Source organism: Elaeis guineensis, chromosome 5 (assembly GCF_000442705.2).
Source record: "Elaeis guineensis isolate ETL-2024a chromosome 5, EG11, whole genome shotgun sequence".
Taxonomy (NCBI): Eukaryota; Viridiplantae; Streptophyta; class Magnoliopsida; order Arecales; family Arecaceae; genus Elaeis; species Elaeis guineensis.
In genome coordinates this window covers 4,871,523-4,893,925 of record NC_025997.2, presented here as the reverse complement: position 1 = coordinate 4,893,925, position 22,403 = coordinate 4,871,523, and the positions used below count along the sequence as shown (strand labels likewise).

The 22,403-nt window shown below is 38.1% G+C and overlaps 2 protein-coding genes across 5 annotated transcripts; one reads left to right on the top strand and one right to left on the bottom strand.

Annotated features, from left to right (window-relative positions):
* Positions 1-2,413: 2,413 nt before the first annotated feature.
* LOC105044677 (elongator complex protein 6) lies at positions 2,414-14,165 on the bottom strand. 3 transcript variants are annotated; one of them, XR_012141333.1, is made up of 7 exons: positions 13,778-14,159; positions 12,250-12,322; positions 11,861-12,072; positions 11,631-11,777; positions 2,802-2,957; positions 2,522-2,637; positions 2,414-2,439 (listed from the first exon to the last, which is right to left on the bottom strand). XR_012141333.1 is itself a non-coding variant. In XM_073257228.1 (6 exons), the coding sequence occupies exons 1-5, from the start codon at positions 14,012-14,014 to the stop codon at positions 2,835-2,837; spliced, it is 792 nt and encodes a 263-aa protein (XP_073113329.1). In that variant the 5' UTR covers positions 14,015-14,165; the 3' UTR covers positions 2,414-2,685; positions 2,802-2,834. The 3 variants fall into 3 exon arrangements, 2 of the variants coding, with proteins under 2 accessions (XP_073113329.1, XP_010920964.2); XM_073257228.1 differs by having other exon boundaries at positions 2,414-2,685; positions 13,778-14,165; XM_010922662.4 differs by having other exon boundaries at positions 2,414-2,637.
* Positions 14,166-18,384: 4,219 nt separating this feature from the next.
* Positions 18,385-22,403, top strand: LOC105037035 (probable serine/threonine-protein kinase PBL7). Of its 2 annotated transcripts, none has more exons than XM_073257227.1 (5): positions 18,385-18,561; positions 19,578-19,792; positions 20,230-20,419; positions 20,556-20,947; positions 21,688-22,403. In XM_073257227.1, exons 1-5 carry the CDS (start codon positions 18,489-18,491, stop codon positions 22,009-22,011), a joined length of 1,194 nt encoding a protein of 397 aa, XP_073113328.1. In that variant the 5' UTR covers positions 18,385-18,488; the 3' UTR covers positions 22,012-22,403. The 2 variants fall into 2 exon arrangements, with proteins under 2 accessions (XP_073113328.1, XP_073113327.1); XM_073257226.1 differs by having other exon boundaries at positions 19,581-19,792; positions 21,688-22,329.

Here is a 22,403-nt window from a genome sequence, read left to right as displayed (position 1 = left end):
TTCAGTCTGAAGGTCTGTCCCGTCCCTACAGTCGACAAGTCTATGGTTGATGGACCCTCCCTTACTCCTTGGATGGCCTGCCTCAGCTATGCTACCGCCTCATCATAGTTTCGAATCTAACCACCCGCCAAATCCTCCATATCCGACAGACTCACACCCTTGGGGTCCTGCTCCATCTGAGGCATTAGCCCCTACTCAGAGTGCCCCACAAAGGCTGGGGCATCGAAGTCATTCCATGGCTCCTCGGGCTTAGGTGGAGCCGTCTCCTCTCCCCTAAGGGCCTCGCTGAGAAAAAGAACACCCTGAAGCCTCTAGAGTTGGCAGTCACCTTCGTTAGAATTTTCGATGGGGCCGAAGCCTTCCCTTTGACCCTATTCTTCTTCTTGGGCCTTTTTGGATCCACTAGGACCAACTTCCCACAAACTAGGCCTTTCAAGCGCTCGGCCCCGAATGCCCTGCTGGACCCAAGCCAGGCCTGGATGGCCCTCCCGCCTCCTTGCCTGCAAATGAGTTGAGTGCACTCTCTGGCCCACCACCAGCAGACTAAACCTATTGGCAGGCCAGTTAGCACCAAGGCCCAGGCCCGACTCCTCTACAGCACCAAGCTCCATGCAGCCACCCATTATCCCGCCATTGATCCGAGCGTGGAATGGGGGGGCGATCGTCGCCATGCAATCTTGACTGGCTTGATCCAGTCATTGGTTTCTCCGATGAGTCAACTCGATCTGGACCGATTAAGTGGGTGCCTTCCCACATGGACTTGACTCGAGGACCGACTCAGCATGTCGAATCGGCTCAACCGTCTTCTTCCCCTGCTCGATCAATGCCATCGACCCGGGTAGCCACTGATGGACGGCCACAAGCCAGGGCCCCAACCTGAACCACCATCCACTGCTCCCCTCTCTCCCCTCCATCTCGGGTTACATTCTCTGGGCCCAACACACCACCTTTTCCTATCGTCGGACATGTCGAAGCATGGAGTCACCCACAATGAAGGCACATCTCATTAAGGTTCTCGTAAACGAATATCTGCCAGAAAAGGCCCTCCGACCCCTCGATCATCACCCCCGATCGCAGTGGCCGAGATAGATCGATCTTGATGCTAGCACGCGTGAACCCTAGTCGATGCCACTCCACCATCCACTCATCCATCGTCGCCATCTCTCCGACCAAGCTTAGGATCCCCTGCAGCATCTCTATCCCTCAAAACTCTATCAAGAGCGCAACAAACAAACCCATACCAGGCCGACTGGATGGCTCCCTCCACTAGGAAAAAAATCAAGCCACCATGGCTCCACAACCAACACCTAGCCTGCAACAACCCACGATCTGCTAAAAACCAACTCTTTCTCCCCAATCTCCTCAAAACGGAAAAGGAGATGGTCCAACTCCAAACCATAGGTCTTCACTTCCCCTTTCACCCCTACACGAGATCAAAAATCCTAAGTCACCATCTCTAGCGTCACTCTCCGACCAAGGTTTCTCACCACGATTGTCGAAGCCGCCCAACCCTTCAATTCCCTCCTTACAAGCTCCTCCGAAAGCTAGATCATCTTCGACAACTGACTAACAAGCTTCACCTCCACCAGCGATGGTTCCAATGACACCCATGCAATGCACTTTTGTACCGTCCGCTTCTAGCTACCTTCTAGCTTATCCATGCCGATGAGATCTCAAGACAAATCCCCGAGAGGCTCGCCATCCACACCAGCGCCAACAACCTTTGAACGAATGCCGACCACCGACGATCAAGATGGAAAAAGAATTGGCACAAATCTTAAAGCATAAATAGAACGAATCCACAATGATCACTATTCAAACAGAACCGATCACTTCTTCAACAAACTTTCTTTGATATTGGTTGTTTACCCTGAATAAGCGGCCATTGGATTTGTTGGACTGATCCTTCGGGCAAAACTATCGTCTCTTAATCACCATAGGAACAAGCAGGTGGCACGTTCCAACAAGCATCATTAATTGAAAGTGGACCACAGAGACTTATAGGACAAATAACATCATTCTTCTCTTTTTTCTTTTTTTTTTTTAATTTCTCATAATTTTTGCTTGAATAAGATCTCATTTTTGACCGATCAAATAAGATTTCAAAAGCACCATTACTCCACTTTCTTTGATGGGTAGCAGATTCTGTCCCTCATGATCCCCCAAGAACCTGTTCCAACCAACCTAAACAGGCCTCTTCTTCTGGTTTATGCGTCCAGCCAACGTTTTTTCAACTTGATCGAGCTATCCTAGATAAATGGGATTAATTTCACTAGCCATACATCTCGACATGCAAAGAAGAGAAGAGTTATAGGTGTATCCATACGTTGCCTTCTCAGTTCGAGACCGCGACCGCGACCAGCAAGCTTTATCCTTCCGGAAGCTAGAAGAGACCAACACAAAACCCGAGATCTACCAAAATTATATACCAACCATACACTGCATGATCAGCAAAAGTTCCAATTACATCTTTTCAACAGACGAACAAGTACATAACACTGGCGGTACTTAGAACACCTGCCTGAAGAGGATATCATGAAAGCTTCCTCCTGCCAAGTAGCACCAATATGTTTTGGTGATTTAGCTTCATGGCCGCTTCTTCCAATCAGTAAAGAACAAAAAGATCAACAGTAACACCTGGAATAAATTGTTTACTTGATTGTTCAGTACTAATATAGAAGAAACCTATTACGCAAGAATATATGCAAGGGTCAGCCCGTGACTTTCATTATTTAAAAGATAAAAGAATGAATGTGAAATAATATGATATTGCACATATCATCAAAATTACATGCACTTACAAATTCCATGTGGATCATTAACTATGAGCCACCTCAATATTGACTTCCTGGGTAAAAATATTCAACGCCATTTTCCTTCACCTTGAAGTGGAAGTTATGAATTTTGTTCATTGAATGCCCATGTCTGTTGCAAGTCCCTTTGTTGAAAATAGTCAACTGTCAAAAATTTGCAATGGAACTATGAGCCACCTCAAGTCTTACACTTTCATTGTTAAAGTAGAAACTTCTTTTAGGCCCACACTCAGATATTCGTAAATTATTTGCATATAATAATTATAGTCTTTATCAAGTATTGCAATTTAATGCAGCGGATAACATGGATCCAGTACTTGCTTATGGCTATTTGAAGGCATGTGAAATTTTCTTAACCAGGTAATCATAAAACATGATTCTCAAAAACAGTTTTATCAAAGACTAAGGGAGATATATTTCTCATAAAACTCATTTTTCCTGGTTTAGTGACTGGTCAGATATAGCAGACAGGTTTCTTAGGGAAAAAAAGAACTACTTTTCAAAAAAATTCGTTGATTTTGATTTTTTTTTTGTTCCCCAACTCTGTTTCAGTAAAACTAGTCAACCAAACAAGCCCTTCTAGACTTTCTAGGTAAATCTTAAAGGACTAAATATCAAAGCTACACTGAATCCCAGATGCATCTGTAAGAGCTTGTAAATTTCTGTTACTTGTCGGAATGTTTGTTGGGTTAATTGTTTGGTTAAAGTCAAGAGAATTTTGTTAAAATCAAGGGTTTAAGGTTTCTTGTAATGCTATAAGAGGAGAGGTCATTTCCACTCCGGAGATGAGCAATTTTCCATAGAAACCTTTCAAAAAAGATCATCTTTTTGGTAGGAAGAAGAAGAACATTTTGATTTACAAGTGTTTCATTAATTGTGAACTGAAGGTTTAATTGTGCCTAGAAGTACACAGGTTCAAATTCTCCAGCAATTATGTTGATATTCAGGAATTGTCAGAATGAACAAAATCTATGAATAACTTAAGAAACTAAGAAAAATTATAGCATTGCCTGTGAACTTGAGTAAACTAAATAAAAAACCTCCTCTTTAATTCAAGACATCATAAAAACCTGAGGACACTAGTTGATGAGCATGGGCATCAGTTTCAAGGTAATAAAAATGTAAAGATTCCTGAAAGCTCAGTTAACATGAAACATAACTGAATTTAAAACTGATGATGAGCCATTATTAGCTAACCCTATTTACATAATTCACATTTCACAGTATTTCAATTTATCACTCATTTAAACTACTCTATTAACAAATTATAATAACTTGGATGCCCGAAAGCAGCTCCTACATAAGGATGTTTTAGTAACATAGAGCATCATACAGGTGACATCACCCAGGGACCTAGCATCTGCCCATTGGCAGTCCTATAATTGGCAGATTCACAGGGGTGACGTTCCATATCCCTATGTTGATTGTAGCATATCCCTACACTAAAAGACTTTAAGGAAAGATACATGAATAAACAAAGAATTGAAATTAGATAAAGAGATTTAAACTCACCCTATTTTTGGAATGGGTTTTGGAAAGAGGTATCAACAAAAAGACTTGACCGGATACATATGAAACTCTTCTGTCTCGAAAGGCATTCGAAAATGCAATTCCACAGAAACAGGGGTGTGATAAACTTCTTTAACATAATTACCTAAGGCTTGCTTAGGAAGCAAATGATTGAAGTAAAAATAACTTGGAAATAATGCCATAATATGTATTATCTCTACAATGGGTTATAAAATGCAGTAAAAATGTTGTTAGTAGGAGCAACCCAGGTTCACTCGACATTATTTACACAATTAATGTCAACTTGAAAATTGCTGTAAAATGTTCTCAACTGAAGATGATTATAGATCCATAAAGCGAGTCTGAAGGTTCATTCAATTAATGTATATAAAGAATGTTTCATGGATCATCAACAATGAAAAAGATGCAGATAACCAATTTCAATTAGTCAATTAAACTATATGTAGAATCTAATAACAATTAACAAAGTCTTATAGCAACAGTAATGCCCAAAAAATTTAAACAAACATATAAAATGCTGTAGACCAAACTACTTTTCTTTTGTCATGATTGGGCTTTTATACATTCCATATATATAATTAGTGATAAAATCAACAACACAAATGGCATTTACGCAACCATACGGAAGGCATGGATGGTATACAGACCTCAATAATTCTATTCAGAGTCTCTCCAAAGTAAGCATCGCAACTATTGCTTAAAGTACAAGTTATACTAGTAAAGGTAAAATCTTCAAGATTCCTGAATTTGACACGAACATATGTTAACATGTTCCTATGTCTGGAAAATTTATAGGTCAGGCACTCTTCATATTTTTATAGTCAAATTCAGTGATTGATGCAGAGCTGATCAACAATGAGGGTAGAGTGACTGACAAAGCAGCAAGGAGAATCAAAAAGGTAATAGTGGCACTGTGCTGGCAGATCAACAAACCAACCAGGTGGGTAATGGTGGTTGTCAGCTGAGCTGGAGGAAAGTCAGAGAGGCGGCACTCCAGTGGTGCAACAGCAGTGCAGTCAGCACAAGGTGGTGCAGTATAGGAGAAAGGAGAAAGGAGGCAGGATTAATCCAAAGAGTTCTGGTATCCACCAGAAAATGTATCACATTCCCCACTTGCACTCCTAGGTGGGACACCAACGGAAGTAGCAGCAGCTTTGATCAAGTTTCAACAATTGATCCCTAATGTGAGATCCAGTTTGTTGGCCCCACTCCATGCTCCAAAGACATCATAAAATGTGTACAGAAGCCCCACCACTGCTCAGCAATACGAGAACCAAACACCTTTTGACCTCTCGCTTTTTATGTAGGGTACAGATAATGCCCCTTAGTGCAGCTACGAACTCATTATAGTTTGATATTTATATGCTTATGTATTTGCCTCTCAGGTACAAGGAGACATCTCACTGTTTCACAAAGCTTAACCAGATCATGCAGATTCTAGCAAGGTTCCTCCAAAGTTTAAACAATTACGGTAACTATAGGGTAAACCACCTACAATTCAGTCTTCCTCTAAGTGGAGTGCAGCTCTTTTCAAACCCACCTTCCTGCTATCCATTATGACCATTTTTAAGCTTTTACGTATGGTATCATAAAGTTACTGGTCCACATTATTATAGAAGAAACTAGTATAGATAAAAATAAATTTCAAATAAATTGCATGACATAGATTATTTGATTAAGGATGTGCAATAAAGACAAAAGGTCATGACAAGGCAAGATGCTTGGATATGTCTCGAAAAGTCAGGAAAACGGAGGGTGAAACCTAAAGCTAACATGGATGGAAGATAAAGGATTCTGAAAAGCTTGGAGTGAAGTTGCTAAAACCTTCAATATCAAAGATTAACAGTGAAGAATTTTAATTATTGCTTACATAGTACACTTAGGACATAAAGGAATCTAGAACTTCTTCCTATCAGGGTCAAATTCATCTCAAATACAATAAAATATTGTAGCATTTCCTGTCCATATCAGACATCTGGAATCAGTAGCAAGCCCAGTGTTTGTCCTCAATCTGATATGTTGGGTTGGTTCAGAAACATCGTCTGCTAATGCAGTCACGTGAGTAAATACTTAAGTAAACATAGTCCTAGCCTCCTAGGTGCTTGTACAGACATCTGGAATCACTACAAAGTCAGTGTTTTTCCTCAATCCGATATGTTGGGTTGGTTCAGAAACATAGTCTTTGAATGCAGTCATTTGAAGTAAATACTGAAGATGGGGAAATTAACACCAAGAATATTTCACTGCAGTTGGAGGTTAAAGATGAGATGCATCAACCAGCAAAATATGAAAATAACTGAGATGAAGTCAAAACAAAACAACCAGAAAGTGTGATAACACATGAAAGGAAGCTAGAAGAGCAAAACTGGAGAAGATCCTCTCATGTAATACCCATGGGCTAGTAAAGACTAATAAAGAAAAGGATTGAAAAATTTCAACAATAAGATAAAATTTGAATACTGTATTTAAGGATGCATGTCACTTGTTGCAGACATGCTGAGACTTTTAGATAAGGCACATGCACTTCATGATTAGAATACACTCCACATCCCCACATTTTGTAGAAGAAAAATAATCTTATATAGCTATCATCTACTTGAGAGGCAGATGATGAAGGGGATGGTAATCTAGCATGATGGTCCTGTCATGTCTCAACCCAAAATTTTGAGATTTAAGAGGAAAAATTTTGTGTACTGTGTATGTGACTATTAGGGACTGACACACCACCTATGATGTTGCATCATGCAGACACATAGCATGTATAGGCATGAAAAAGAAAAATGCTCATCTCCAGGGAGTTTGTAACTTGCAAGCAATGATAGCTACAATGTCTTCCAAGCAAAAACTTTTTATTTTCTTTTTATCCTATAAATATGTTCTAAACCAGAAAAAAAGAAAAGAAATATAATGTTTCACTAATCTTTAGATATATATGGAATCACGTAGTATCCTAGATAGGGTGCTGATTGCATTTAACAAGTATATTGCATAGTTTTAAGTAATTTGTCATATGAACTGACACAAGACAACTTTGCATGCACACATACCACACAATAAGATTCAAAATTATGATAAAAATCACAAAGGGATGTACAACTATGTTTCAACATGAACCAGATATTGTAGGTGTTGGTACACATTACCAGCATCCTAGGAAGATCAAATAAAGTTTATGAGTTACGTTGATTTTTAACTTTTAGTCCAATGCAAAATTATGATTTTCTTATGAGCATGCCCAAACTAAAGACCAGGCCCTCAAATTTCATTTATAAAAAAAACAAAAAGAGGGGGAAGTTCTGGATCGTTGAACCAAAAAATATATATATATTTTGGTGTGACAGCATGGAATTATAACAAAAAGGTAGCATGGATGCCTAATTGCTATGTATCAATATCTACTTACCAGCACATAGCATCAATACTCAATAGAGGCCACTGCATGGTGACAACCCATCACAAATGGGACAAAGGTGTACATTTTACCATATTGATAACATTGGTGCAGTACCTTATGTAGATGCAGCACAATATGCATGGATAGTTAATCTTCATAAGGATAGGAGTTCAGGGGAGTTTATGCAATCATGAGGTTGCAGTAAACAATCTTATACTTGCTTCAGATGATAATTCCATTATCAGAGTTTTTGAATTGAAAATGGGGTTGTATACCTATTAGATTTGTACATAGGTGGTTATCTCGCAAAGAATATAAGGTTCCTGTCCCTTACAGTGATCCTCAAACAGGACAAGGTGGAGGTCAAACAGAGTCCATGAAAAGGTTAGATGAAACAAAGGTGAAGAAGATAAAAACTCAGAAACATAGATATTTTTAGAAATTAAGCCACTCAAGGAATGAAACATCTTGAAGAGATAAAACCAAGGTTTTAAATCCCATGGGATAGGACTGTCCCAGTTTTTTCATGGAACAAGATGAAATGAAACGTGCCGCCAACCCACCCCGTCCTGATACTTGGGATAGAGGATGTCCCAAGATGTCCCGATTGGGATGTTGGGATGCTAGCGGGATGATCCTATCCCAACACATGGAATGATACTTTGTCCCGACGTTCCGCTAGGATCTGAATCCTTGGATGATACACTAGATATTAGATAGACTACAGGAGCTAAATAGAGTGCATCATGCTGAGATGTGCCAAAACTTGAGGGAATGAAGAGATACATTGGCAACAAATAAGTGTTAACTAAATAAAAAATTAACATGTGTATGAGGTAAAGTATATTTCTTTACTAATTACAAGTGGGCAGAATATGATGGCAGTAAAAGATGAGGCCAAAAAGAAGTTTCCATTGAGACATGTGCCTTACAAAGGATGATGAGGTCTTTCTTAATGGCAAGAAACTGTCATGTTCAGTGGTGGCTCGAGGGTGCTCTGGGCTTTTCTAGTTCAATCTTAAAGAGTGTAAAAGTAATGATCTTTCCATAAAAGTGAATAGCATCAAGATCCATGGATTCACCATTGCTTTGTTCTCTCATGCTGTATAATAAAATACAAATGGGGAATTTCATGATGCAACTAGAATGTATATTTCGATGGTATTACTTGCTCCATTTCATAATCTAACCAGATACAAGAGACTCCCTGAGTAAAAGAAAATTGCCGATGGGTGCAGATCATCAATACAATAAGCAACCAAAATTTTGATCAGCAAAATTGAGACAAGACATTCATGGAGCATATTGTTTTTTTATGAATGCATGCTCCCCAAAACAAAGCATCACTGAGAAGGTTGTGGAGTTGGATTATTTCTTGCACTGGTAATTTTTCAGTTTTGCATGCTTCTTGATTGTATGTCCAAAACTTCATCGACAATTTCAAGAAAATTTAGTAGGTTACCTGCTCTCACTCTATCTTTTAATTATGCAGGGGAGGAATATAGTAAACTCATGATGAGGGCTAAAGTCCCATGTTAAATTGAAGAGGTCTTGATTAAAAGTTTGTCGTACAACAACCCTCATTGCTGGTTCACATATTACATCCTAATCTTGTAGCCATTACGAGAAAAAATTTCTTCAGAATGTGCACCTAATTTTTTTTCCTGTTGCTTCAAAGTTACTTCAGGGCTTAAATTAAACCTTGCTATAGTAGCGGTCAACAAAAAGGGGCTCGGAATTGAAATACTCGAGAACTTGAAAGATTAATGAGCTGCACATCATACCTAATTTTATAACATAGTCTCTTGCTCAGGACCTTGCTATTCTCATGTTCCATTATGGATTCCATGAATAAGAGGACATAGAAAAAAATTCCTATTTGAACAAAAAGATATATCAGATAAATGCATACTTCCCTGCTTCCCGATCATAGTATGTCTTTGTCTACAATGCCTCGAGTGAGCATTGACAAAGCAGAGAAAATCCAGAAAGAGATTATTTCGGGAGGGATCAAACTGTTAACTATAACTCAGTAAGCTGGAAACTATTTCAAAGACCTGCAAGTGACACACACGCGCACACACATCTAAGTATCTGTCGCGCACGCGCACGCACACACACCCACACACAATATGCATATTGCCTGAAACATCTTAGTTTCAAGCTGCCAAACTATGATGGGAAACCATAAGGCTATATACCTGTTCGGCCATGCATTAGCATAATTTAAACAAAACAAGAAAAATGATTTCATACAAATTGTACACAAAAGAGCAACAGATAATTAAGTATGACTAAAAGGGTGATCTTGCATGCTAAGCTGATAAATTAATTTTATCAAATATCAATGCATTTCAATATATCCCCCAGCAAGACTAACTGAATTACTACATGATAAATATTGGAATCTGGAGAAAGGGCCAGTTTTAACATGTAATTTACACCATTTTCCAGGCAGATTTGTAAAATGGAGAGCACCTTTACGAGTAAACCATGAAAGGGCAGTATAATGACCTTCAGCTAGGGACAAGCCCATAAAACCCTATCACCAAATCTTTTAAGTTACGCTGCTCACAAAAGAGGTACCTCTCAAGGATTATAAAAATGTGTTGGAAAGAGTGGCAAGTTCTTGCCTTGACTTGCCAACCCAACCAGAAAAATTGGGTATCGGGTGAGGGTTTTTAAAAAACGGATTAGGCTCGGGTTACTAAGACTAACCCAATAATAAATGGTCAGCTTTGGGTTTGACCCCCCCAACCCCCACCCACAAAAAAAAATAAAATAAAATAAAATAAAGAAGCAATGGATCATAATGCATTAAACAAACCCTTAAACCTAAGCCCCTATGTCCATAGGATAATGGATTGTGATGGATCATTGAATAGTTTAGGAGCACTGTGCAATCAATAGTTAGAAGAACATAAATATACTAATACAAAAGTGGAGAAAACATCATGTTTAAGACTTACAATGCTTTTTTATCCACTTTATTTTCTTCTCACTTTATCCTGACACCCAATTCCTTCTTCTTGGCTCTATTTTTCTTTCACTTGTTTTAAGGTACATAGCCAATAAGCAGAGCCATAATTGTGTTGGCAAGTGGGTATGAGTCTCGACAAAATAAATGGATTTGATATGGGTCCTTTTGACATCACTATCAATCAGTCAGGTAAGGGTCAAGGGTTTTTACCGACCTAAATTTGACCCAACCTGAACCTAACCTAACCCAACCCATTGCAAGCCCTAGCAAAAACATTACGTGGAGACAAAGCTTTCAAAGATTTTTTACAGAGGTGAAAATAAGACAATTATACTGATCTTCTTATCAACCTTACAGATGCCCACATTCCTAAGAAAATATGCATGTTTGAAGATATGTTCAATCCATCATCTAAGTTCACACCCTTTTAAGGTAGTTTAATGTCGATCAAGACCACAGAATGTTATAGCATGTGCTTCTTGCTGCCAGCTCTAGAAAGAGTGGAATTAGTTTTGTGGTAAGCAAAGTCTCGAATATTTGGCACGTGACCATCATTGACGATGCATCATGAGCTCCTTGACCCTATCTGCTTCATGTTGCAAAGATGGTCATCAGTGAATCATCACTCTTCATTGTATAACAGCTAGTGCTTGACCTTATTTCTCAAGCTTATTGGTGATCTTTATTGTCTCTTAAAAACAGTGTGGATGTCCTTGTTGGATCATTTGGAGTTCAAATGGTTTTTAAAGTTCTGGTCCAAAAAGCGCTAAGGATTCTACAACTCTTATCGTGGACAAAAACAAAGATATCACACAGTGAAAAATGGTGGAAAGCTTTTCAATAGCTTGACTTTAAATGATGTCACAAATTGAAGAAAATACTAACTCATGTTACTAAGTAACAATAAACATACTTGTCCGTGCACATCAGCAGCTAAACCAGTACTTAATGGTTCTGTTTTTATCACAATATCTGCAAGGTACTCCAGATGTGAAAGGAGCCTTGGGGCCTCCTCACTTGAATAGATATCTTCATGGTTCAGAATCACTAGAGAGCAATCCTGTTGAAAAAAATGAAAAGGAATTCAATCAAAGGAGTAAGAATTAGCAAAAGGAAAGACAGGCTTGAAGTCATCTTTCTAACCAGTTCAGAGGTGAGGCTAATACAGTAGTACAGAAAGTCCAAGACACAATCTATAGAACCACAGGCAGCTATCTCTAAAAGGGAGAGGTCATCTATCATGATGGTAATGCAGCCTCTGCTGTATTCCTTTGACCTGCTAGCTTCTATAGCCCTTTGAATCTTACTATACAATTCAACAAATCCACCTTCAATGTCATTTCCTTCAGTCAGACCTGTAAGTCAAGAATCATCAGCTATTCTGCAAGATGAATTAACTAAATCACATCACACTAAGATGTTATCACCATGATGTCCTTAGAGTAGAAAAATCAGCAGTACAGATCAAGGGCCGTATAGGAAAGACCAAGTAATGGATGGCTGGAAGCAATTCTCTTTAGCTTCATACTCACCTGGAAATTCTAGCTTAAGCATGTCAAAAAAGTGCAGTTTATTGTTGCTCCTTTGTACTGATAGATTGCAACCCTGAATCAAATAGAATGTACTAGATTTACCATACTACAGTCATCATGTTCTGAAACATCTCTGAAGTGGAAGAAACACCAAACAAGCAGATGTTAAACAAATACCTTTTAAAAAAAAATCAACTTAAAAAGTAAAATTAAGTACCAAACTGTTTAATATCAGAAAATTATTATGCATGAAAATTGTAAACACACATATAATTCAATTGGCATGGGCACCATCTCCGTGTGAAAGAGAAAATGGGAAGCTATCAATGCTCAGGGAAATGTAAATCATCTATAATGTTAAAACATGCCTGTAGGGTGGAATGTGCTTAAGAATAGAAAACAAGACAATAACATCATAAGGGTTTTGAAAAAGTTGAAATGACTTGTTTATCATGTGAATTTCAAAACTTCCATCATGTTGCTCATTCTCAACATCAATAAAAATAAAATCTTCAATAAAAGTGAAATATATTCCTTAACTATCAAGTAATAATGAAAGAGAATTCATTTTGAAAGAAAATCAGAGGCCAGAATAATTAGGTAATTTAATCAAGTTTTATTTAGACCATATTATTTCAAGGTGTCAAATCCTTAGCTCCCGATTGATACTAAAGGCATCACAAGTTTGCAGTTCTAAATGAACCTTGTTAAATTGCAATGTGACCTTTCGGAACATGTACAGTTAAAAATCTTACAAGGATCAATTATCCAAGCCATACAAACCCAGGAAGAAGAATAGACAATATAGATGTACGTAATTTGCTAGTTTAACATACCCAAAATAATTCAATAGATACAGAAAGCTCTAACTTCAATCCTTTTCCTTGTTATTTTCCCTTCTTGATCAATCTAACCCTAAATTCATCACCACAACTATCAGTCACGCCCAGTCACACCCTCAAATAATAGAATGCTGCCTCTGAGACACTTCAATATTTCAACAAAGATTTCACATCTACCCAGTACAGTCCGAGAAGTGCTTTCTACAAAATGCCTAGCCCTATGGCTTTGACAATAAAAGAACTGAATCTTGAGCGCTTTTTCTATCGGGTAAAGGCAAAAAAAAAATCACCCATCCCATTGATCCTAACAACTTCATTAAGCAATCTAGAGATTAATCTCGATACAAATCCGTGCATGATCTCACCATAACTCCGTTGATTACTTTCTCCGCATATAACTATGGATCTTGATCGCAATCAGTCTTCGAATTTATCATATAGTTTTATCCCGAGAACAAGGTGGAATCCCGAATGGACTTTTCCATTCAGGTCGTGGAAAAGGCCTACCATTCCGATTCGATGACTTCCATTCTACCATCATTCGGATGCCGAGTGAAACCAAGAACAGCAATGTAGAGAAGCAAGGAAAAAGGAGGAAACAAGGGAACAAGAGCATCAGGTGTTTGAGAAAACGACGAGGACAACAATACCAAAGATTAGGGTTAGGATTTGGGATCATTGCTTACTAGCTTCCTCAGAATGCGGTCGTAGTGGGAGAAGGGCTGGGCAAGGGCGAGAAAGAGCACGGCCCCATCGCCCTCGCCAGCGGAGAGGGCGCGCTTCAGGAGGTGGTGGAGAACGAACGCGCCGCTCGTCTCGACGCAGTCCTCGACGAGGACGACCCGGCCCGCGGGGAGCGGAGCCATGGCTCCTCCGTGGCCGAGGCCCAGGGCCTCATCAAGAAGATTGGAAGGAGGGTTCATCGCTCCTCTCTCACTCTTTCTATCGTCGAGCGGAACCCCACGGCACCGGAAGAAAAGGAGGAGGCGCTAAGCTGCCATATTTATAAGTGGGTGAGCTAGGATCCGCGCTCGTGCTGGTAAAGTTGAATAAAATGGACCCGTCTCCTGTGCGAACTGGTGGGTGTCTGAAATGGACTTTCTCAAGGGGATGAGAATTGTGGGTGCATAAGTGGGTGAACAACTGCATCATCTGGCCTATTTCCATGTCTTCTCGAAATTCTACCGCAAAATTTCAAGAAGTGAGGATCGGAAAAACTCCAGCAGTGGGTGGTAGTTGACTATTCTAATGCCTTTTCCGGTGTCGATTATATTTACAGCCATGTGGATGCCTCCATGGGCCTTGTGCAATGTACATGTGGGCGGATGGAATTTAAGGTGTGTTGTAATAATACGTTGATGCTAACTTGAAAGATTTTTTACGTGGGAGTTGCATGGACAAAATTTTTCAATAGGACCTATCTTGAAAATTTTGATATTTAGAATTTGTTTGAATGATTGAGCTCAAAATTCAATAATATTTGTTGTTCAATCATTAAAAAAATATTAAATTATATGTTAGAATAAAATTATATTTATAAATATTTAAAATTATTTTTTGAATGAATCGTTTCGAATCCTATAGAGAAAAAAAAAAAAAATTTCTATGTGCAAGTTGTATGGGCAATATTTTTTGATACAATCTTCTTTGGAAAAAGTTTAGATTTAAAATTTATTTGGATAATTAGGCCTAAAATTCTATAGAATGAACTCATGGTCCAATCATTAAAAGTATTAAATTATAGGCCAAGCTAGAACTATATTTGCAAGCATTCAAAATCATCTTTCGAGTTGGTTGACTCGAATCCCACGAGGAGAAGAAAATGATCTCAGAAAGTTTTTTTTTCTTCTTATGGAATTCGAGCCAATCCACTGGAAAGATAGTCGTGAATATCTATAAATATAGACTTAGTCTAATCCATAATCCATGCTTTTGATTACAGTGGCTGAACCCATAAATTCTATGAAATTTTAGGTCCAATCATCCAAATAGATCTTTATCCTTTTCTTTATATAGTAAGATCAGATTTATCTTCATAGTGCTACGATGGAATACCATTCTTTGTCTTCTATGCTTGGAGTTGGTAGTGAAATTGATTAGTACACTAATACAATTCTTTGTTGCCCCTTAAAAATTTTTAAATACTAGTTGTACATTAAATGCAAAAGCCTCTGCATTTTGTCACAAATATCATGCATGGAGTTTAGATCTTCTGTGGTGTATACTTTACAACGCAAAGAGATGTATACTCTTGGATTATTACTATACCATTCATTTTGCAGATGGGGGGCTTTTTTCATCTCATAAATATAGATCAATTGGATTTATTATAATACATGATACTTTATAAGATGAAGGAGAGCTGCATATTTTCAACATGGTTGATATGACAGTCATCCAAGATTATATAACATTTTGTAGTGCAAAATACACACTATAAATGTTTATGATCGCAGACATTGTCATTGTGTGCTTGAACTCTCTCTTTTTTTTTTTTCAAAAATAAACTTCTCACACTCACTTCCTACCAGACAAGGCTAAACAAGAAACAAAAGTACGTTTATATCAAAATACGGAAAAGAAATTCCCATGCATGCCTTCGCTTGCAATGCAAGTGTCTATTGCATGATCAAGACCTTTAAAATAAAAATTTGATCAGTATTTATTGGATACACATATATATATATATATATATATATATATATATATATATATATATATATATATATATATATATATATATATATATATATACATACTTAATATAATATTTTTTATTACATAAGATACATAGATCCTTTTGAAAAATAGAAAATGGACCGCTCCCAGCCAGCTACCTCTTGACGAGGAGTGGTAGCTCCAATTTCAGCGTTGCAAGAGAGAAAATATATATGGCAAAAAGTGGAAAAAAAGAATGAAAGATCAATATTGTTTCACCTAAAAAAAGAACAATAATTCTATGCTAAACGCATAGAGCTATAACATTTTTGCATTGTTAAATGATACTTCTTGGCCATACACAAGATCATGGGTGGCAATACTAAAGCTTGTCAAACTTGCAAATTCAAAAAGCTGTTACATCACTATTTTCAACCATGTCTAGGTTAATTGCCGTTGGAACGAAATTAATAAGATTTAGAAATATTTGTGCTGATTCAAAAAAAAAAAGAAAGCTCGTTGTTACAAGCAATAGATGATTGTAAATAAATTTAATAAATCTAAGATTTGTTGGAGGAATCATATTATGCTACCACTTCTATTACCACAAGACTTCGGAAGAAAAAAAATAAAGTCGATATTGAACCAAGCTGAAGAATTGCTAAGAGTCAAATCGATATAGACCACGAATAGAACTGCAAAAGAAGTTCTAGACTGATGGGGTATCCTCTGATTTAAGATTTTTCGATACTTAAGTCAGCTGGGATCTTGAGAATAAATTATGGAAATAGAAAAAATGGAAGACAATAAGAGAGGTTTTGAGTGAGGAGAGTGAGAACTTTTGGTTCCCTCGATGGAGGAGCTGAAATGAATTCAATAGAGTCTTAACTCTTTGAATTATGACTTATCTTGTGGAGAGTACCCTATTTTTTTCATATAGAGAGAATTTGCTTAGGTCGTTAGGAATCTATTAGATTATTAGTTTGTTATAATAGAATGGCCAGTTGTATGAAGATTGTGGACTGTTTGTCCATATGGTGATTAGCTGTAGTATAGCTGGAAGACAGTTGTTGTAGAATTGGACAATAGCTATAATAGAGCTATAAAATAACTGTCTTTGTTCCGGATCAGATCAATTCTAGACCGATGTTCTTTATGGAAGATCAAACAAAAATTGAGTCGATCATAGTATTTAATTAAGGGTTAAAATAGATTAATTCAGATCGGCACAAAATCGATCTAAGAGCTAAACCAATTGATCGGTATTTTTATCGACTTGACTCAGAAGTTAACTTGATCGATGTGATTTTCAGATGATTCTTTCTGATTTTGCTATGTAGCCAGAGATTGGTTAACTGTACCAACAACTTCAATCTAGCTAATAGCCCACCAATCATATATATTCAAGAATATTATTTTTTTACAGGTTCTCTTATAATCCAAACCAATCCCAAGCCTTTGGGCTTTGGCATTGCTTGACTTTCCAAATCACCATGGACTACATTGCTTGTGTTAGAGAAATTGAAGTGCTTTTTTAGCTCCACGTTCATTCTTTTTTTAAAAGAATTCGGCATATTCACCTTTCTCCCCCAACGATGCAAAGATTTTTCTCAACATCACTATCCATCGTATTTTTAACTCATGCTGATCATTCTATACTTCTAATTTCAACCATCATTCCAGCATCCCTCCTCTACTTAACTCACGCCCATCATTCTAAACTTCTAATTTCAACCATCATTTCAATCTGAACCACAAGGTTAGAGGTCTACAAATGATAAGCGCTCTGTTAGACTTGAGTCAAAGATCAAGAGATTTAAGAGATGTTTGATTTGTAATCTAAATTGAAATTAGAATGAAAATTGAAATAGCTTGGAATCGGAATCGGAATGATCAAATCATCCGAAGTATTTGGTTCGTGACCGAAATCAAAATCGAAATCGAAATAAAAATTTGAATCCATAGAAAAGAGAAATGATTGAGTTTTATATAGATTGAGTCATTTTCATTCCATCCTAAAATCAGAATCAGAATGAAATTTTTTTCAATCAAATAATTAGAATAAAAGACATCCATTTTAATTTTAATTTCACACACTCGCTCTTTTCAATCAAATATTCTCTTGCTTCATTTTAGCTGGCGATGGGGTCCAAAATAGTGGCTATCGAGTCACGCTGGTCCAGTTAACCTGCCTCGCCCTCGCCAGAACCACACCAGCTTTTGGCGTTGCACAACTTTTCTAGAACAAAAGCATAAAGAAAGAGGCCAGGATTGCCCGTGCGTCGCCCGGTTTAAGACCGCCGGTTAGAAAAATCAAACAAGAAATAATTTAAAGAGGGCCCAACGTATTCGATGTAATTTAAAGGTAAAAAATTTAACCGTATTGCTAGGTAAAAACAAAATCGATATACGAAAAGAATTTAAATAAAAAGGAATACCAGAACCGCGTTTTTTTGGTCAAGAGTAGGGCCCCACGGTCGAGTGGATCTTCGATCCAACGGTCCAGATCGCTCCGTCTTTCCATTTTGGTGGGATTCGAAGAAACGGCTGCTCTCGGCACACGAAGTGATCAGGGATTAAATTATAAGTGAAGTTTTTCTTCCCCAAATTTTAAGTTTTTTAACCGATCGGAGTCCTTCCTCTTTATTTCCTCCGTCACTCGCGTTTTCTCACTACTTCTTGAGAGAGCTGGAAGAGGGGAGGGAAGAAGAGCTCGAGAACGATCGGTGGGAAGGGGAGATGGGGTGCTTTCTGTGCGCCGGAGAGCCGAACAAGAAGGGCAAGGAGAAGGATCAGATCCCACCGGCTTCAGGTGCTTGGAATCCATAGCAAATTTGTCTTTTATTTTTTTCGTTTCATTTGCTTCATTGGTTGTTTTTATATCGGTCGAGTCGGCTTGGCATGGCAGCTTCTTCCAATTTTTGTGTTCTCGGATATGGATTTTGGGTCGGATGGCTCCGGATTCCAGTTGAAAGTTAGGGTTTGCCGAGGGGTGTCACTCGATCTGTAGGTGTTCTTTTTTTAGGACTTCATGAATTTTTTCTCTGAAGATTGGATGTTGAGTTGGGGTTTGGCGTTTCGAGGGAACTCCTTCATCTATGTGATGGTTTTGATTGACTCGATGAGCGTAAAGGTGATGACTTTGATAAGGCTTGAGCGGAGACGATTGCTCCAATTGTCTATATAAATATTTGGTTTTTCTTATAACCATTCGCTTGGAAATAGATTTCCTGTTGCTTCTATAGGATGAGCTTTTCTTTTTCTGTTGGTCGATGATTAGCTCGTTTAAACTGGGGTGTGTTAGTGTTTTCATATCTGCATATATGTTCAACTTGATGCGCTGATTGATGCTTTTTCTAGTCAAATTTCCTATTAAATAAATAAAAATTGTAACTTTTGATTCAATTCTAGTTAGGTTTCCTATTAATCTGTATTTAAGTTCAGGTTTAAATATTGAGTGGCATATTGCCTCACGGCTTCCAGCCGAAGTCGCTATCCTGTTGTTGTGAATTGAGTGCACAATGCTGATTTTAATCCGGTCATTCTGTGGCATGGAAATACCTGAGGCTTCTAAACGGGAAAATCTTCATATTTAGTATTTCTTGACCACTGATATGCATTTAGCGATCTGTGACTTTTAATTAGGCAGTGGAACTTTCTTTAGAGTCTTCCTCGTGGACTAATGACAATAAACAGTTGGGACTGTGATATTTGCCTTTTAAATCAATGATACGAAATTTTAATTGTTTCCTGTTATTTGACCATTCATTTTGTTCTCGTGTTCTCAAAGTATATATTTTTAGTAATTCGTTTCTGTTTTTTCTGCAGCAGAGAAGTCAAAATCCAATACCTCGTCAGATATAAAGAAACAGAGCTCACAGGATGCAAAAGAGGCCTCAAATAATGGATCTGAACGTATTGCTGCTCAGACATTTACATTTCGTGAACTGGCTGCAGCAACTAAGAATTTCAGAGCTGATTGTCTTTTAGGAGAAGGAGGGTTTGGCCGAGTTTATAAGGGCAAATTGGATAGTATTAACCAGGTCAGCCTTTGCTATCTTTGCTCTGTTAATCTTTGGTTTTTCATTTTTTTTTTTACCGTATTTCGCTATGCTTGCAAACTTGCAAACTACTCTCTCTCTCTCTCTCTCTCTATGAGAGAGAGAGAGAGAGAGAGTTTTGAAACTGGAAGTTAGCTTTTACACGGTTCTAAGCTCCCAAAAGTGAATTTTGTCAGATAATATTTTGTTTTCCATCAATATTTCCACTTTGTTGAAATATTTGGTAATCTTTGCTCAAATCGTTTTAATCTTACATCCCCGCTATTCTTTTACCCCTTGCATTCTGAATCTAAAAAATGATGCGGTGGTTTGACATTGCTGCTTTGCTTGAATAAGAGGAGTGCAAAAGGGCTTTTTTTTTTTAATTAAAGAAAGCATTATTAAATTGATAATATGGAATTTTCTTGTGTTCTGCATAGGTTGTGGCTATAAAGCAGCTTGACCGTAATGGCTTGCAAGGAAACAGAGAATTCCTTGTGGAAGTTCTGATGTTGAGTCTACTCCACCACCCTAACCTTGTTAACCTAATTGGCTATTGTGCTGATGGAGATCAAAGGCTTTTAGTTTATGAGTACATGCCATTAGGATCCTTGGAAGATCATCTTCATGGTAAGCTAGTGTAAAATGCACTGTCATCATGCTGTGTATTTGTTTTGTTGAGCAGATTGCATTTCTCATATACTAAATATGCTATCTTTTCTGCACTGAAGTATTCCTGTTTATTTGATGTCCATGCTTGCAACAGACCCTTCTCCAGACAAGAAGCGGCTTGACTGGAACACAAGAATGAAAATAGCTGCTGGTGCAGCTAAAGGATTAGAGTATTTGCATGATAAGGCCAATCCTCCTGTTATATACCGTGATCTGAAGTGCTCCAACATTTTGCTCGGAGAGGGATATCATCCCAAGTTATCTGATTTTGGCTTGGCAAAGCTTGGTCCTGTTGGTGATAAAACTCATGTTTCCACTAGGGTAATGGGTACTTACGGATATTGTGCACCTGAATATGCAATGACTGGACAATTGACACTAAAATCAGATGTTTATAGCTTTGGGGTTGTTCTTCTGGAGCTTATCACTGGAAGAAGGGCTATTGATAATTCTAGAGCTGCAGGGGAGCACAATCTTGTTGCATGGGTACGAGACTCCACCTTTCTTCCCATTTATCCTTGTTTCTATGCAGATGCAAGCATGCACAAGCATTTCCTACCCCATATTTCTTAGGCATTCAAATATCTCTTTCCAAGAATATTAATTATTAACTTGTGTTCTAGAAAATGACTTGACCTCCAAGCTCTAGCTCTGAAGTTTAATGAGAAATGTATATGTGCATGAATCTCGATGTGCCTATGAACAAAAAACAGTTTGGGAGGTTCAGTTCCTTCTGTTCTTTATTATTTTTTACTTTAAACTTCCATGAAGTAACTTTGTTGCTGTTTGGTGTAATCCCATTAAATTGAACTTTCCTACTCTAGGTTACAAGTGGATTCTAAGCTATGAAACCTGATGTACTTGTTGACATTAACTTTGGGTATAAGACTTGGACTGGCTGTACCAGAATCATTTTGAATCCTGAGTAGGCATTGCCTGTGGCTAAGCTCCAGACAGGAGAGTCATGGGTGCAAGTGGCACTCCTGTTTGGAGGTTGGTTCTTCCCTTGGCAAGTGGTTCGTTATGTGGGGAATCACTTCTGTAGACCTTATTAGTGAAGGAAAGAACTTTTTGGCTCTGATGCTTTCATGGTTCTTTCTGAAAAAGAATTCTTCATTCTTTGGACTTCAAATAATATTCCTACTGTGAAGACTTTGTTCTTTGGCTCTTTGGTAGAATGTTCATACACATGGATCCTTGTGAATGCGTTATATGTTTGTTTGCAGGCGCGACCCCTTTTCAAGGACAGAAGGAAATTCTCACAGATGGCTGACCCAATGCTTCAGGGTCAGTACCCTGTGAGAGGCTTATACCAGGCACTTGCTGTTGCTGCTATGTGTGTTCAGGAGCAGCCTACCATGAGACCTTTAATAGCTGATGTAGTTACTGCTCTCACTTACCTCGCTTCCCAAACTTACGACCCTGAAGCCCAATCAAATCAAAATGCTTCTCGTTTGACAGCACCAGGTACTCCACCTCGAACGAGAAGGGACAGTGAAAAGAGACCTAGCGGCGGATCTGAAAGGGACCAGTTGAGGGGACTAAAATGAAATCATCCATTGCTTTAGGTAGAGAAAATAATGAATTCTTCATAAACGCTTCGATTCCACCTGCCTTGCTACCATCACCTGGTGCCAGAACAACGAAAAATTTTGCCTTGAGGTTTCTGGTGCAGATCTCATCTTTTACTCGTTTGGCTGGCTATTTGGTGTCTGATAATCAAATTTTGTATCATTTTCAGAAAACAGGTGCACCTGTTCGATTCATGCCTAAATTCTTCTAGAAAGTAGCTTTCCCATTCCACTTCTTCTCTTTGTTGTTGTACATGTGATCACGGGTCCTTGTATTTAAACGCATCTGTTTGGACACCTCGCTCTTCTATTGATGTTATTATTTTTTCTAATATCTGGTTTTAGATATAAAAGAGTATGTTTATACTGCA